Source organism: Sphaerodactylus townsendi, linkage group LG06 (genome assembly GCF_021028975.2).
Source record: "Sphaerodactylus townsendi isolate TG3544 linkage group LG06, MPM_Stown_v2.3, whole genome shotgun sequence".
Taxonomy (NCBI): domain Eukaryota; kingdom Metazoa; phylum Chordata; class Lepidosauria; order Squamata; family Sphaerodactylidae; genus Sphaerodactylus; species Sphaerodactylus townsendi.
Genome location: NC_059430.1, coordinates 123,587,568 through 123,605,630, shown reverse-complemented (window position 1 = coordinate 123,605,630; position 18,063 = coordinate 123,587,568). Strand labels below are relative to the sequence as shown.

The window sequence follows — 18,063 nt, the reverse complement described above, 5'->3', positions numbered from 1 at the left end:
GGGGGGGGGGACACAAAAACCAACCACAGTCAAACCACCGTAAACGGGGTTTTCGTGCTCTGTTTTCAGAGGAGAGGCTTTCAAACGCCTGCCGGGATTGACCAGCGTTTATGTCTGTGAGTTTCTCTAGGCATTAGTAGCAAGCAAGAAAATGGGAAAGTGTTCAGTATTACCAATGTGCTCCATTTCCGGGTGGAACGTAAGGACCACGGCAGCATTGTGACCTGCGAGGCCAACCACCCTGCGCTGCGAGGGCAGCAGAAGCAGACGCAGTACGTGCTAGATGTACAGTGTAAGTGACAGCCGGGGTTGGCTGGTGGGGCAGGAGGTGGGAAGTTGGGATGGATGTCATGTTATGGACTGCACTGCGTGGTTCTCCAGGTTGGGAACTATAGCCCTAGAGAAAATGGCTGCTTTATGTCCGGCCGAGTGTAAGGCTGGACACACTCAGACAAAGCTAACTTAAACAGAGAAACTTTATTGAATTGCATTGCCCTAGCTACAGGGTGCTGGAACTGAGGATCTCCTCTCAGTTCCAGCATTTAAGGCTAGTTCGAACTATCGTGCCATCCAATCGCTGCAGTCCCTTCTCCTGCTCGGGTTCCCATTCGCGACGGTTTTCCGCTTCTGCGGCCCCCATGAGAACTGGTGTATGTTGGGACTAGTAGTCCTGACACTGAGTTCCCTGCTTTCTCAAACTGCACTCTCCCCAGGTTCTACGCCCAGGAATTTCCCAACCTGAAGCTGGCTGTGCTAAACCCATGTAAACATATTGAAAAGACAGGTTTTAACCCAGCTTTCTCCATTATTATTATTTTTAACTTGGGGCTTTTTGAAACATAGGGCGGCATTCAAAAATGTGATCATACACTTGCACTCCGAAGTAGTATACCTGGTGGTGTTTTGCTGCCTGTGCGAATGAGACCTAATTCTAACTAAGGTGCTCTGAAAACTAGGGGCCATTCAGAGGACCCTATCTACCTGTAGACACACGGGTCCCTTCTGCACATGCAGAATAATGCATTTTCAATCCTCTTTCAATGCACTTTGCAGCTAGATGTTACTGTGCGGAATAGCAAAATCCGCTTGCAAACAATTGTGTAAGTGGATTGAAAGTGCATTACATTGAAAATGCTGGGGGGAAGAATTAGGACTAATAAAAGGAAACACTTCTTCAGGCAACGTGTGATTGGTGTTTGGAATATGCTGCCACAGGAGGTGGCGATGGCCACTAACCTGGATAGCTTTAAAAGGGGCTTGGACAGATTTATGGAGAAGTTGATTTATGGCTACCAATCTTGATCCTCTTTGATCTGAGGTTGCAAATGCCTTAACAGTCCAGGTGCTCGGGAGTAACAGCCGCAGAAGGCCATTGCTTTCACCTCCTGCATGTGAGCTCCCAAAGGCACCTGGTGGGCCACTGCGAGTAGCAGAGAGTTGGACTGGACTCTGGTCTGATCCAGCTGGCTTGTTCTTATGTTCTTATGTGCGGAAAGGACCTTACAGACACATACAGACTGCTAAATGACACACCAGTTTATATAGTAAGGAGGGTGCCTGCTACATAATTCAAAACGTTCAGCATTTGCAGCACATGGCAATGCATCGTGTTTTTTTTTTAAAAAATTCATTGCATTTAGGGCTTTAAAAAAAACATAAGTATGTATTTAAATTACATTTTTTTTTCATGAGTGGTTCAAAATAGATAAATAGCTTCTTCAGTCTTTCCCAGATCTACTTCCCTTTTGTTGTAAGGACCCTCTCAGGAAAGAAAAGATAGGTTGAAGGGGAAAATGGCATTTGATTTAGGTAAAAGGTCACTTGCTGATGTCAATAACAGTTTGTAGATCTTGAAGAAGCATTTTCCCCCCCAAATGCTCCGAGTAACAAAGGGCCTGCCCCTGCAGGTGGAGTACTAAAGTTGTGTATATAGGCTGCTCAATTTTACTGGACTCCCTTGTTTACCCTCTATTTTTTTCCACCCTCTGTCCCCAGATGCACCCACAGTGAGGATCCGCCCTCCTCCAGGGGTGATGCGGGAAGGAGATACCTTAGTCCTGACATGTGCCATCAATGGCAACCCACCGTGAGTACTTACCCAGGATGGGGGGCACCTGTAGTTAGAATTGAAAAGACGTGCATTGGGATCTATGCAAGATCTGAGCTTTACCTTCTTCCCTTGCTGTTGAGAGGGGGTGCATGATAAGGGCTGTGCTTCAGTTCTCTCGAACTTCAGAAAATAAACAAAATCTCCAAATCTGTGCCGAGAGAAGCTGAATTGTACGACTCAGGTAAATGTTGCCAAACCGAAAAACAGTCCTTTCACTCAGCTGTCATCTGTTTATTTTAAAGTCAGTTGCTTGCTTGTCTCGGTTCTATTTCTTTTGAGCATTTGCATCACATCTTTCTTTCTGCCCGGGCCTTTGATGTGACTTGCAGCCCTCCAAATGCATTGGCCAGCTCCATCCAGAGGTGTATGGTGGGAAAATGGCACCCGGAGACAGCTGTTCTCCGGGCACCCCCCACTATGCCAGGGGGCAGGGTTCAGTGGGTGGGGCCCCACCCCCTCCCCCCAGGCCTTGCTCCCCCCAGCTCCCTACCGGCAGTCCCTTCTGTCCTCCCTTCTGGGGAGAGCAGGAGCAACTGAAAGGCCCCGTCCTCGGCTCCATTGCTTTTATAAGCACGGGGGTGGGGCTTGGGGGCTTATAAAAGCAAAGGAGCCGAGGATAGAGCCTTTCAGTTGCTTCTGCTCTCCCCAGAGGGGAGGGCAGAAGGGACTGCCGGCGGGGAGCCAGGAGGGTGGGTGAGGCTTGGGGGGCGGTGTCCGCAGGCTTCCTTGGCCACACCCACATCAATGACAACATTGGCGGGGCTGAGGGCACCCAAAGACGACGAGGCAGCAGGACTTCCTGCTGCCTTGCCGCCTTCCTGGTCACGTGGTGGGCCGATTTTGCGCCCCCAATATGACCAGATTAGTGGTGCCTGGAGACAGAGGGTAGACCTGTCCCTACGCAGATACGCCACTGCTTCCATCTGGTTGCCTTCTCCATCCCCAGTAGCTTCGTTTTTGAAAATGTCTGCCATGAAAATTGTGCCATTAGACAATGGTTGTGGCCAGTTGAAGAGACAGTAGAGAGATCCTGTTCCTCTGGACTGCAGATCCAAGTACATGCTTGGTGAAGCAGCAGGTCCAACATGTACTTGGATCTGCTGCTTCACCAAGTGGCAGGACCAGATAGTGACAGTGAGTGGTATTTGGGCCAGTCATTAATTAGCTGCATCTGTTTTACTCTCCTTGCTAAAGATTGTTTGTGTGGATGAAGGTGTGCCCAGGGCCGGAGCAAGGGGGAACTGCGCCCGGGGCACGTGCGCGCCCCATGCCCCTGCCATGCCCCGGAACGCCCCTGCCACACCCCCGCACTGGCGCTCCCCCAGTGCATCACACACCCCATACCCCTCCCCCTTGGCGCTACACCATTGGGTGTGCCTTCTCAGATTTCTGGTAATGCGCTCACATGTTCCTCCAGTAAGTGTTATTTCAGTGTGAAAGGGGTGGAATGCCTCTTCTGTGAAAGAGGTGGAATGCCTCTTCTAAGCTAGCAATACCACAATTCAGAATTGCTCAAATATGTATATTCCCTGTTATCCAATAAATCAAGATGTCTTGTTACCGTGTTTCCCCGAATATAAGACAGTGTCTTATATTAATTTTTGCTCCCAAAGATGCGCTATGTCTTATTTTCAGGGGGTGTCTTATATTTCTGTATTCTGTTCGTCAGGCATGCTTCCAAACAAAAACTTTGCTACGTCTTACTTTTGGGGGATGCCTTATATTTCGCACTTCAGCAAAACCTCTACTACGTCTTATTTTCCGGGGATCTCTTATATTCGGGGAAACAGGGTACTTTCTTACGTTACTCGTTTGCAGTCGCTTTATATTGAAGCAAACAATTCAGATGCTCAAATAGTGTCCAAAATGTGATAATAATTCCAAATCCAATTACACATCAAATTTGAATCTTCTTTGTCCTCCTCTTCATCCTCCGGCATTAGAAGCTTGTAAGAAGATTCGAATTTGACTTATAATTGGATGATTGTAAATGTGTATATTTTTGAGCAGTTTTTTTAATTTTGGTACAGTAATCATTTTTTTGGTATTGCTAGTCACATCCGTAGCAACCCCCTTTTCCTAACAGATAGTGTAAATTCCCTGGTTGGGGGTGTTTTGGGACCAGATGCTTTAAAATACTTTTTTTAAAATTCCTGGAGGATTGGGGACGTCTTTTGAATTGATCCACTCACTGAATCGGTGGCTTCAGGAGCAGCAGTGGCGTAGTGGTTCAGAGCAGGTGCATTGTAATCTGGAGGAACCGGGTTTGATTCCCCGCTCTGCCGCTTGAGCTGTGGAGGCTTATCTGGGGAATTCAGATTAACCTGTGCACTCCAACACACACCAGCTGGGTGACCTTGGGCTAGTCACAGCTCTTCGGAGCTCTCTCAGCCCCACCTACCTCACAGGGTGTTTGTTGTGAGAGGGGAAGGGCAAGGAGATTGTAAGCCCCTTTGAGTCTCCTTACAGGAGAGAAAGGAGGGATATAAATCCAAAACTACTACTCCTCTTCTTCTTCTCCTCCTCCTCCTCTTCCTCCTTCTCTTTCTCCTCCTTCTCCTCCTTCTTTCCTTCTCCTCCTCCTCCTCCTCCTCCTCCTTCTTGATCCGCAGTGCCACTCTAGGCAGATTTGCACCCGTTTGAGTCCAGTGAAACATGAACATGTAACTCAACTTAGGTTGGCACCATGTGTTTTGTTTCTAATATTTTGCATACTTTATTCCACTCCCCTTCTGTTAGCTCTGGGGAGTTTACAAGCTGCTTCTGTAACAATTTTTATAAATCAATTAACAGTTTGTAAACAAAGAGGATGGGGTGGAGGCTGACTGTTTCACCTGTGCTATGTCCTCCGCTGAAAATCTCCCAGTTTTCTGGCTGGGTTTATTTAGTTTGGTTGTTGTGAGTTTTCCGGGCTGTGTGGCCGTGGTCTGGTAGATCTTGTTCCTAATGTTTCGCCTGCATCTGTGGACGACATCTTCAGAGGTGTATCACAGAGAGAAGTCTGTTATACACTGTGTCCAGATAGGTGTCTGTTATAAACTAGACACAGTGTGTAACAGACTTCCCTCTGTGATACACCTCTGAAGATGCCAGCCACAGATGCAGGCGAAACGTTAGGAACAAGATCCACCAGACCACGGCCACACAGCCCGGAAAACCCACCACAACCAGTTGAATCCGGCCGTGAAAACCTTCGACAGTACATTTATTTAGTTTATTTATTTGTTTGTTTTGTCTAATTTATGCACTTCTCTCCCCACCGCAGTGGGCTCAGAGCGGTTTATGTCATAAAACGTAATAAAATAGACAATAACAATAGACAGAATAAAATACAACATACTCTAAAGCCTGCATATATGGCACATAATTAGATCCTGATGGAACTTCTGGATGTCCCAAATCCACAAAACAACAGAAAGGGAGAGACAAAAAAAAAAAAGGGAAAAGGGAAGGAAGGAGAAGGGAAAGGGAGGGCAGCAAAGATGGAACCATAACTCATTGCTGTCCTCAGCTATAGGCCTGGAGAAACAGGTCTCTCTTACATGCCCACAGGGCCCTAGTCCAGTGGTGGCGAACCTATGGCACGGGTGCCAGAGGTGGCACTCAGAGCCCTCTGTGTGGGCACACGCAAACAGAGTTCGTCATGTGGGTGGGGGGAGATCGCGCCCCCCTACATCTAGGCTGGCCTGGGCCGCTGGGCTCGATTATTAGCATTAAACCTAAGACCTAGTTTTGGGGAAGCAATGTAGGTAACCCTGTTAAGCACTGTTAAACCCCACTGATGTTCATGTGAAGAACTAAAGCACGATCCTTTACCGGGGAGTAAGCTCGGTTGCTGGCAATGGGGCTTGCTTCTGAGTAAACCCTCTTAGGGTCGTGATTCACCCGTTCGAAGAGTTGCACGGTTGCTTCAAAGCAAAGCCACCAACTACCACCAAGCTTACTCCCGAGTAACGCACGCCTCGGAGCCAACCATTTTTTCTAAACTAAAACCTCAGTATTCAGGTGAAATTGCTGTGTTGGCACTTTGCGATTAATAAGTGGCTTTTGGGTTGCAATTTGGGCACTTGGTCTCGAAAAGGTTCACTATCACTGCTCTAGTCTCATTTGCCAGGGTATCCTACCAGGCTGAGGCCAAAGCTGAAAAAGCCTTGGCTGTCAGTGAGGGCAGTCAGACATTTTTGGGACCAGGGACGACCAGCAAGTTATTACCGCCATAGCATAACGCTCTCTGGGGGCTTCTCGGGAAAGGCAGTCTTGCAGGTCCGCTGGTCCCAGACCATTAAGAGCTGTAAACAGAACTCCCAACATTTTGTATCGTTTGTGTCTAAATCCTTCTTGGCCTGAGCTGGATAGGCCAGGCTAGCCAGTTCTGGAAACTAAGCGAGGGCCTGGTTAGTAAGATGAGAGGCCACCAGGGGAATCTGGAGTTGCTATGCAGAAGCGGGCAATGGAAAACCAGCTTTGAACATCCTGTGCCTTGAAAACCCCATGAGGTCATCATAAGTCAGCTGCGACGTGATAGCGCTTTCTGCCCCTGGCTTATCCTTCTTGGATCCTAACTAGGAATATGTGAACACACACACACACACACACACACACACACACACACACACACACACACACATACCCCCTCGCCCTTCTTGGATCCTAACTAGGAATATGTGAACACACACACACACACACACACACACATACCCCCTCGCCCTTCTTGGATCCTAACTAGGAATATGTGAACACACACACACACACACACACACACACACACATACCCCCTCGCCCTTCTTGGATCCTAACTAGGAATATGTGAACACACACACACACAAACACACACATACCCCCTCGCCCTTCTTGGATCCTAACTAGGAATATGTGAACACACACACACACACACACACACACACACACACACACACACACACACACACACACACACACACACACCCTCGCCCTTCTTGGATCCTAACTAGGAATATGTGAACACACACACACACACACACACACACACACACACACACCCTCGCCCTCCTTGGATCCTAACTAGGAATATGTGAACACACACACACACACACCCTCGCCCTCCTTGGATCCTAACTAGGAATATGTGAACACACACACACACACACACACACACACACACACACACACACACACACACACACACACACACACACACACACACACACACACCCTCGCCCAGCCGATTGATCACTGAAATCTAAGCAGGACTTTCACGGCCGGATTCAACTGCACAGGGAGGCCACTTAAATTCACAGGCACCAAGACAGCTTCAACTAGAAAGAAGAGACTCTGAGAATTAGCAAAGCTTGGCTACCAGTACTTAAAAACACCAAAAGCAAACCCCAAGGGCAGGCTAAATTCATGAACAATGGACTCCACCCAAACACAGGATTTGCATTCACCAATACTGCTGCTATTGCAGGGCATGAAAAGGTGAATCGCTACCTGGACTGATAAGCCCCACCCGCAATACAATACTATCAACCACATCTTTGCATAACAAGTTCCACCCAAACACTTGCTGGTTGGTTCCCCACCCTGGGACATGGACAATGTATACCCCAAGCATTCCCTTCTCTCTGGACACAGTGTGTATCAGACTTCCCTCTGTGATACACCTCTAAAGATGCCAGCCACAGATGCAGGCGAAACGTTAGGAACAAGATCCACCAGACCACGGCCACGCAGCCCGGAAAACCCACCAGAAACAACTAAGCAGGACTGTTTTAATTCCCTTCGAAATTGCTCAGATGTTTTCATCTAACTAGCCCTGCGACGATGCGGATGGCTCTGGCCCCTGCCTGGTGGAACGCTCTCCCTCCAGCTGCCCGGGCCCTGCGGGACCTTGGTGAGTTCCGCAGGGCCTGTAAGACTGAGCTGTTCCACCGGGCCTTTGGTGAGGCCGGCCGCGGATCTACCGTCCCCCACTGAGACTGCCAGTTTCCATCTTGGCAGGGCCTTGATTCCATCTTGGGCCCTGCCTCTCCCCTCCCAGCCTTCTTGATCGGGCGCCTGTCTTGCCTGCTTTTAACTTTGTTGTTTAAATTTTAAGAAACTGCTGCTGTGGAAATTTGTTTTAATGTGGTTAGTTTTAGTTTTGTATTTTATGTGCTGTTATTGGAACAGCTGTATTGTGAGCCGCCTCGAGCCCTTTGGGGGTGAGACGGCCTATAAATCTTAACAACAACAACAACAACAACTGTCTGGGAGGTGGAATTTAACCAACAACTGAGCGGCTCAGACGTATGAATGTCCATGAACAAGCAGGGGGCTGGAATGTAGATGCATGCACAGACATTTAACACTTCCTCCTCCTCCTCCTCCTCCTCCTCCTCCTCCTCCTCATATCCCTGAGGATAAGAAATGGTAAAACATCCAAGTGAACAAAAACTAATGTGGGACTTGCAGCGCAGGTGAAAAAAGTTCCAGGTCTCAGAACAGCGTTTCTTTTGGAAGCAGGGAATGGGAGCAGGGGATCAGCTTGGACAGATGGTGGTTTTTCTGCCCGTAGCAGCAGCTTGAAAGAGAAACCATTGCTCCTGCTGTGCCCTCTTATTCCATGCCTCTCTGATAAATAGGTTTGGCCTGCTTTTGCATTGGTTCAAAAAAAGAAATTCATCGCCTCCCTGAGCCGAAACAGCCCGGGGTGAGGGGCATAGGGCGTGAGGCCAGAAGAAATGCGCGCCTGCCTCCGCGAAAAGTGACATAACTCTCAGAAACTCTCCAGTGGGTTTCTCGGCACCGACATGGCGCCGGACGGCTATACTTTTAATGGTTGCATAACAAAGGGAATTTCAGTAGCTCCGGTTTTGCTCGGCCCCGTGCCTCTGGGACACGACAAAATTGCAGTAGCTGAAATGCTGTCATCTACAGAACTGTTGAAGGCCCAGTAACCCTGTTTTCTGCATGTCGCGTCTGTTCCGTGGGGGGGAAAATTGTCCTTGCCCCTCTCTGTAGCTCTCTCCCCGGCTGGTCTGACTGATGGATACAATTCCCGAGCGGAGTTATTACTCCAGCGCCCCTTGATCCAGCCGCCTAGCTCTGTCTCCCATCCATCACTGACTCTGGCAGCGTTAGCTGCAAATAACCTTGAAGTGGAGGAAGGAAGCAAGCCACAGTGGGGAGCAGAAGAGGAGTTGTGGTAGAGTGGAGGGGGGGACAAATTTGGTCCGGAAAGTGGGGAGCGAGGGGGGGGAGAGGCAGAAGGCTTAATCGATTGCTGTCCTGCCTTTCCTCATTAGCCCCACAAAGATCCATTGGAGCCGAGCAAACGACTCCGTGCCAGAGCGGGCCGTCATACAGGGCGACACGTTGACTATCCCCAGTCTCAGCATGCTGGATAACGGCACCTACTCCTGCCAGGTGGAGAACAAGCACGGCCGCTCGTCAGACCAGTATGTGCTGGTTGTTTATGGTAAGCAAACACAGAATTTTTCCAGCGCTAGGTTGTTTATTCTCCACAGTTCCGGCACCCACTAGGCCTCCTCACCCTAGCCGAGAACACCACTACCCAGCAGCGGCATAGTAGGTTAAGAGCTTGTGTATCTAATCTGGAGGAACTGGGTTTGATTCCCCGCTCTGCCGCCTGAGCTGTGGAGGCTTATCTGGGAATCCAGATTAGCCTGTGCACTCCCACACATGCCAGCTGGGTGACCTTGGGCTAGTCACAGCTTTTCGGAGCTCTCTCAGCCCCACCCACCTCACAGGGTGTTTGTTGTGAGGGGGGAAGGGCAAGGAGATTGTAAGCCCCTTTGAGTCTCCTGAAGGAGAGAAAGGGGGGATATAAATCCAAACTCTTCTTCTTCAATGGTCCCTGATTTAAGCCCTAGTTCTTGGCAAGAGCAAAGTCCTTGTACCTGGGCTCTACCCTATCAGATTTCAGGTCATGGTTCACCTGTCCTCACCTGGGAAATCAGCATGTCTACAAAAAAAGTTCTAGCATAGCTATCTATGCTCTGTTCCAAAGAGAGATGATAGTAGGGGGGGGGGGGGCGTTATATATTCCTCCACCACAGCACAAAGTATGCCAGACCTTCTTGGTTATAGCTCTGTTTCTCCCCATCCGTTTGTTCTTCAACCATGTTCAGGAATGCACAAGAAAAGTTTTGAGAAAGACAGTGTGTAAAAATGAATGACAATTTCCATATTCGTTTGGGATTATATTCTAATGTGGAGGCATACAATTTTCTCGACCGCTGAACCTCAATTGACTGCACTAACATCTTTCTGTGGAACAGAGTATAGTTTGCTCTGCTGAAAGGACCCCGCTTCTTTTGCAGAGAGTGTTTATGCATTTGTGCGCCAATCTGCATCATTGTATTCATGAGGTTTAAGAAGTCATCCCCTGTTTAAAAAAGATTAAAGGCAGGGGTCTCCATCTTTCCCAGTGCCTTCCAGGTGTTTTAGTAGGTGGCCAGGGCCAGATGAGGCTTTTGCCCAGCAGGGCTTCTGATTGGCTGTGCAGACTTTTAAAGAACATAACTTTGGCAGCAGCTACCCCCACAACACAAGGGTCTTCACTGTGTGGCTGGAAGTAAGCTGTGTGCATGCATTAAAAATATTTTAAAACTGCGTGTTCGTTTTGAAAGGCGTCCTGCTGCATAGAGCTTCTGTTTGAAATGTTGAAGGTGTACTGTTAGAAGCATGAGTCACCTCATTCCCTGATGTTTCGTGGCTGACTGTACCCAGAGGCAGAGCGAGGGGAAACTGGGCCCGGGGCGCGTGCATGCCCTGTGCCCCTGCCTCGTTGGCGCCCAACCCCACCCCAGAATGCCCACGCCATGCCCCCTCCACAGTCCGGCCACGCCTCCACCCCGGCTCCGCCTGGGGCATTCCCCAACCCCGCCACTGACTGTACCATCTTTGGTCCTCATTTTGTGCTGGTGCCCACCACCTTGTATCAATTCTAAAAGTGCCCACAGACTCTAAAAGGTTGGGGGACCCCGGAATTAGGGTCTCAGAACACCCTCCTCTGTGGTAGTGGCTGCTAGCTAAAGCGGTCGATTGCCCACCCCACTGGCAGCTGGCAAGCAAGAGACTAGACGAGATAGGCCAGTGGTGGCGAACTTATGGCACTCCAGATGTTCATGGACTACAATTCCCATCCGCCCCTGCTAGCATGGCCAATTGGCCATGCTGGCAGGGGCTGATGGGAATTGTAATTCATGAACATCTGGAGTGCCATAGGTTCGCCACCACGGTGATAGACTGAACACTCTTTTGCCTTGCCCCTAGCAAAGGGGGAAGCTCATGGAGTGTACTCTTCTTCCCCCACCCTTGCTGTGCTGGCCCTTAATCTCTTCCTGTCTTCTGCAGACCCCGGGGCTATCGTGGAAGCCCAGACTTCAGTACCCTACGCCATCGTCGGGGGCATCTTGGCGCTCCTCGTCTTCCTGGTCATCTGCGTCCTTATAGTCATGGTCTGGTGTTCCATCCGGCAGAAAGGTCAGCATAATTTTATTTAGTTAGTTCATTTATTTAACTATTTTCATTAGTTCATTTATCGCGCTCATTTGTTCATTTATTTGGTTAGTTCATTTATCTCCCCAATGGAAACCCAAAGCAGCCTACGCATTTTTCTCTTCCTCCCCATTTTATGGTCGCAGCAATCCTGTGAACAGTGTTCCTTGTAAGCCTCGCGGCTGCGCAGACACCATATTAGTGCCGTGCAGTTCGGGTGGCTGCCTGCAGGGGGAGCTCCCACAGGCGACTCAGGCGCATCGATAGGGAACTTAAGAACATAAGAACATAAGAACAAGCCAGCTGGAGCAGACCAGAGTCCATCTAGTCCAGCTCTCTGCTACTCGCAGTGGCCCACCAGGTGCCATTGGGAGCTCACATGCAGGACTCCCAATGGCACCTGGTGGGCCACTTCCATGGAGTTCCCTACCACTGTTAGAGGGACTATTCCCTGTGGGGAAGGTTGGGCTGAGATCGGGTGTCTGGCTCAGGGCCAACCAACAAGGCTCCCATGGAACAGTAGGGATTCGAAGCTGGGTCTCCCGGATTCTACTTTGGCACTACGCCGTGCTGGTAATGATCTAGTATGCACCTTGGAAGGGGAAAACATAGAATAAGAAAGGGATGCTGATCCTCATTATAAATAGAAGTGGCGGTTGACTGTGGGAACGAAGCATAGCAAGGGGGAAAAGCGTTCGGTGTACTGGTGCGTCCTCCTGCCCTGTACCGGAATATCCCGCCCCAGCTACACCCTTGGAATGCCCCCGCCACAGCCTTGCCATAGGGGCGCACGCCCGGTGCGTTGCACCCCCCATGTTCCCTTGGAGCTACGCCTCTGCTGTAGGACTATGCCATATAGCAGTGGTGGCGAACCTTTGGCACTCCAGATGTTATGGACTACAATTCCCATCAGCCAATTGGCCATGCTGGCAGGGGCTGATGGGAATTGTAGTCCATAACATCTGGAGTGCCAAAGGTTCGCCACCACGGCCATACAGCCACAGTATTCCTCCAACTCCTCAAGAACCCGGCTTTCGTTTTCTTTCTTTTTGTTATTTTTCTTTCTTTTTGTGACATATGTGCTTGTAGTCTTTAGGATCAGGACACGAAAGCTGCAAATGATACGCCCCTGTCGTGCCCCGCCCAGCCCCATTGGCGCTACACCACAGTTTGAATCCCACCCCCATGGGAACCTGTTACAAAAATGTTTGGATCCCACCACTGTCTGTGATCCATGGAGCTCAAGGGGGAACGTCATTCTGTGTTTATTTATGAGGATAGGATAAAATTTGTGACTCCAGAATTGTTGGATGTAATGTCTCAGCGAATGCCTTTGTCAGATTTGACGGGTTGGAAACGGCGTCCATCCCTTTCCCCCACTTCAGTCCTCTGCTTTTCCTTTCTTGCCCCCACCCTCCTATCCATCAATGAGGTCATTGAGTGGACCGAGCCAATTCCCCTCCCCTTCTTTCCTAACACTAGGAGTCAAGGTCACCTGGTGACATTGATTGACAGTTGATTCAGGAAAGAGGATAGAAAGTACTCCTCCACACAACATGCAATTTAATTTGTGGTGTCGGCGTAGCACAAAGATGTAGAAGTGGGCACTGATTGCACTCGTAAACAGTAGACTGTTGGCCTTGATAGCTCAGTGGAGCCTCCATGTACATAGGTGGTATTCTACTGAATACCCATTTTGACTTGGAGTCTTTTGAGAGGATACTGCTGGCCACTGTGGGAAATAGGATAGGCTTAGGTCAGGGGTCTGCAACCTGTGGCTCTCCAGATGTTCATGGACTACAACTCCCATCACTCCCTACCAGCATGGCCAATTGGCCATGCTGGCAGGGCCTGATGGGAATTGCAGACCCCTGGCTTAGGTGGACCTTGGGTCTGATCCAGTATGGTTCTTCTGTCATTCATAGCTAGGGGCAAGACCGGGTTTAATTTTACCCAGCTGATTGGCTGTCAGGATCTCTCAGCCTGTGCAATAGCCAGACTCTTGGGATCAGAGATTGATTTATTGACAGGATATCACAAACAGTATGGAAGCCAGCTTTGTGGAACTGAGTTCTCCTACAGCATTTCTTGGTTAGTCTCTCTTTCCCAAACGTCCCTCCAAGACCCACTCTCGGGATCCCGACAGGGTGAAATCACTAACAGCGTTCTGAAATGGTGCCAGGTCTCCGAGGCCAAGCCAAAGATAAGGCCAGGCACTGGTTGACCCCAAAGGATGAAAAAGTTTCTGCGCACTTAAAGCGAAAGAGAAAACCCAGTGGTTCCACGTTGCCACCTGCTCCCAGCCCACTCCAAAGTCTCATGGCAAGAACCAGGGGAGAACTGAGGGTCTTAATAAGGTCTTGACATTGGCATGCAGGAGGTACCAGGTTCAATCCCCACCAACTCCACTTGCAAACAATCAGGCAATAGGTCATGTGAAAGACCTCTGCCGGAGTCCCTGGAGAACAGTTCCTGTGTGCGTACACAGTACTCACCTTGGTGGGCCGGTGCTCTGATGGAGCTCAAGGTAGCTCCATGTGTATCCTCCTTCCCCATAATAATGCTGGCCTACCTGATTGGAAAGACTGCAGCTAGATAACGTTTAGGAGCCACGTGGCGTAGTGGTTAAGTGCTTGCACTGCCACTCACACGGTCAGGAGTTCGAGCCCCCTGTGGGTCAGATATCCTGGCAGCTGGCTCATGGTCAACTCAGCCATCCATCCATTCCTTGGTCGGTAAATGAGTACCTAGCACATAGCTAGGGGGTAAAGAATAGCCAGGGAAAGCAATGGCAAACTACTTCACAAAAATGGCTTGCCTATGAAATCACTGCTTGCAGTGGTACCCCAGGGTCGGACACGACTGAAGTATTTCACCCATCATTTATCATACATTAATAAAGAAAAAAAGAACTTGGACATCCTACCTAAGCTGCTACTAATGATATATTCAAGTTCAATCTTGCAACTGCTGGAGTCTATTTTATATAAAACTAGTGGGCCCGGCCACGCGTTGCTGTGGCAATTGTCCTTCTCATCACAGTCCGCAACCCTTTTTTAGATAACGTTTGTGAAGCGATCTGAGCACTGGAACACAACATACATGCAAAGTAATACTATACTCACTCTTCTTGTTATTGTTCTTCTCCTCCTTGAAAAATAGGCTCCTACCTGACCCACGAGGCAAGCGGTTTGGACGAGCACGGAGAAGCCCGTGAGGCCTTCCTCAATGGTGGTGATGGCCATAAACGCAAGGAAGAGTTCTTCATCTAAGCCGGGGATGTGGGAGGGAGGGCAAAGGGGGTGTGGGTTGCCAGGGACAGAAGGTTGGGGGAAGCGGCCGAAAAAGGGGGACCTGGGAGCGAGAGGTTTCTAGGGAAACTGCCTCTCTTGCCAGAGCAGATGGGTTGGGTTGGGAAGGGTTGGATATAAAAAAGAAAGGGGGTGGGAGGGGGGGGGGAGAAAAAAAACCACACAGGAAAAAAAAAGCTTAAAAAAATCTATTGCGTAAAAAAAACAAAAAACATGCGGCCACCACTTTTTTCGGTTTTATTTTCGAAACCGAGGACTTTAGCCCCACCTCCAGCCATGAAGCCCCACCTCCTTCTGCCATTGGCTGTCCCATGCGCTCTGAACAGGAAGTGACATTCCTTTATTCCGGGGAGAGGTATGTGAGTCCATGTGTGTCATGGATCAGAGCGTAGGGATATCCGCACCCCTTTTCCCAGGGCGGCAGAGCTATAAGGGAGGGCCCTGTTTCTTTGTAAATAGCTTAAAAGTTAACCCTGCAGAAAGTAGGAATATCGAAGGTGCAAAGGGAAGCAGAGCTGCCCAGATTTTGAGGGCGGGGGGCAAGGGGGGGGCATCGTAACCTGGACCAGGCCCCTGAGGGAGACTGTGGTTTGTTAGCTGTGGGTTGTTTTTTTCCCCCAGATATTAGCACTGAATTTCAAAATATCTTTTGGGGGGAGGGAGGGGAGGGGTTATGAACACATTAGCTCCGGGGCACCTTCAGTTGCCCCGGGGAGAACTTCTCTACCTTGGGGGAGAGCTGATCTGTGAGTTAGGATCCCTCAGGTCTATTTCCACATGGAGGAGGGCAGCGGGGTCCGTCGTTCAAAGAGCCAGCATAAAGGGTCGTCCCGAATTCTCTTCGGGACTTCCGGGCTTTGAGTTCCTCTTGGCCGCAAGCTTTCCCTTTTCGTGGTGGCAGCGTTGGGCCTTAAGAAGCAGGTTGGACTCCTTTTTTCCTTCAAAGCCATGATAGTTTGGGGATGGGAAGGGAGGGGGGAGAGGAAGGGGGTGTTCTCTGTCTGTCTCTGTTGTCCTTGTTGTGTGATGTGCTCGGCCGGGAACAGGGGGTGGGACCCCACAGCCCAGTGGTGTACTGCAGGAAACTGCCTTATACCGAGCTAGACCTTTGGCCCTCTTCGAGCTAAGTATTGTCTTCTTCTGGCAGCAACCCTACAAGGTCTCAGGCTTACTAAGATCTTCCTATCAGAGATCCTTTCGTTGGGAATGGGCCATGGTGGCAGGGGCTGATGGGAATTGTATCCATGAACATCTGAAGAGCCACAGGTTGCAGACTCCTGCGCTAGGAATTGAATCTGGGACCTTCTGCATCAAGAACATCTGTTCTGCCACTGAGCCACGGCCCCACCCCAAAGCTCTGGCCATTCACCTTGTATTGGATGGCAAAGGATCTACGGACCTGACTTCAGTGTGGGGGGGAGAGAAAGATTTTTCTTTTTTAAAAAATTGCATTTAACAACGTTGGCTTGTGCAGGTTTACCATGGCCGGTTAAGCCCCTCCCCCTGGCTTTTAGTGTGGGGGGGTGGCTCATGAGACTATCGTGTCCCCCGACCCTAATAGAAAGTCCCTGGTGTAGCATATTTGTCTTTCCCCTCCACCCTCTCTGCTCACTGTCCCAGAAAGCCGATGGAATGGCAGTTCTGCAAGAAGAAGATTGGAGGGGATCAGCAATAAGCCTTTTCCCCCTCCTCCCTCGGTGTCCCGTTGCGATCTCGTTTTGATGATTTTTGACCGCCCCAGACACAACTCTGCATCGGTGTGGAAGAGGCCACTTTTATAAACAAGTTGCTCCAGACGCCTCAGCGGTAACTGCAAGCGAGCGCTGGGGGGGCAGTACTTGGGGCGTCTGCAGTTGGGAAGTCTCCCTGAGGAGCTAGCTTTCTCCACCACTGGCCTAGAGGCAGCTGCTCCACTCGGCCCCAGGCAGCCCACGTTGTTACTGTGCTTTGCCACGAAACCGGTTGCCGCAACCAGTTGCCCCTTCCCCCCTTTCTGGTGGTTCCTTCCAGTTCTTTCCGCTCTCAGTGATTTTTCTCATTTGTGCCAGTAGATGCCCACCCCTCCATGCCCTTCCCCCCCCGAAATTCTCCCACCCTTTTCCCCTCTTGTCTTTTGTCGGGGGGGTGGGGTGGGGAGAAGAAACTGGCGTGTAATTCTGTGTCTGTCTCTGGCTCGCGGTTTTTATTTTATATTGTTTGTGTCTTGGAAGGGGAGATTAAAAAAAAAAAGAATGGAAAATATAATAATTAATATATAACTGGGGGTCGGGAGTGCGCGGGGGATTTCTCCTCCGCAGCCCAAGACTGTTTCCCCTGTGCCCAAAAGTTAATATATATGTAAATATCTATGTCTGCCTTTTAACCACCTTTGATACTTCAATAAATCCCCCTGATTAATTCTTTTAACACCAGTGGTTGTGGGAATCCTTGTTCATGAGCGTGTGTCAGGCCACAGGAGCCAGCCCAGCGCCAGACGCAGATTGCCGGCAAAGCACAGTGGCGTTGGCGTTTGCGACGGAGAACGGCGTTACGGGCTTGCATGCGAGTTCAATCAGAACGGTGAATCCATGTTCAGCGCTGGAAGTACGTTGCTGCTGTCCCTGTGTTGCGGATGGGCAGTTGAGGCTGAGAAAGACTTTCCTAAGGCCACGTTGCGAAAGCTATCAAAGGCTGGATTTGAAATCTGTATCCTAGAGCTCGGAGCGTGTTATCATAACAATTCTATGTGGTTAAAACGGACCCAAGATCATCCAGGTTTTATACGTGGTAGGAAATGGAACCCTGATCTCATAAACCAGGGGTCCCCAAACTACGGCCCGGGGGCCAAATGTGGCCCCTTGAAGGCATTTATCCGGCCCGCCAGGCATGGCGGCGATGGCTCCATTCATGTGCAGTGGGGGCTCGAGGGAGAGGAGGAACCAGCCCCAACGGCTGTTGATTGCAGTTACATGATGGCACCCCCAAATCTCCATGAATTTTCTGACCCAGAAAGTTAGGAAACCTTACATGTAATAGCCTCGCTCCATGCCCTTCGCCTCTCCCAGCTACTCCATAGCTGTTGCTTTCAGGCCCCCCCCCCTACCCCCCCCCCCCCCCACGGCCCCCTCCCCCCCCCCCCCCCCCCCGCCACCCCCCCCCCCCCCCACCCCCCCCCCCCACCAC

At 50.1% G+C, this 18,063-nt stretch overlaps 1 protein-coding gene across 1 annotated transcript in view; it reads left to right on the top strand.

Moving 5' to 3' along the window:
- Positions 1–17,307, top strand: part of CADM4 (cell adhesion molecule 4) — a 183,868-nt gene extending 166,561 nt beyond the window's left edge. The window contains exons 5-9 of the mRNA XM_048500689.1: positions 131–292; positions 1,996–2,086; positions 9,373–9,545; positions 11,447–11,575; positions 14,753–17,307. Coding sequence (XP_048356646.1) covers positions 131–292; positions 1,996–2,086; positions 9,373–9,545; positions 11,447–11,575; positions 14,753–14,862 — 665 coding nt within the window. The 3' untranslated portion in view covers positions 14,863–17,307. The remainder of the gene's footprint in view (positions 1–130; positions 293–1,995; positions 2,087–9,372; positions 9,546–11,446; positions 11,576–14,752) is intronic.
- Positions 17,308–18,063: the final 756 nt, after the last annotated feature.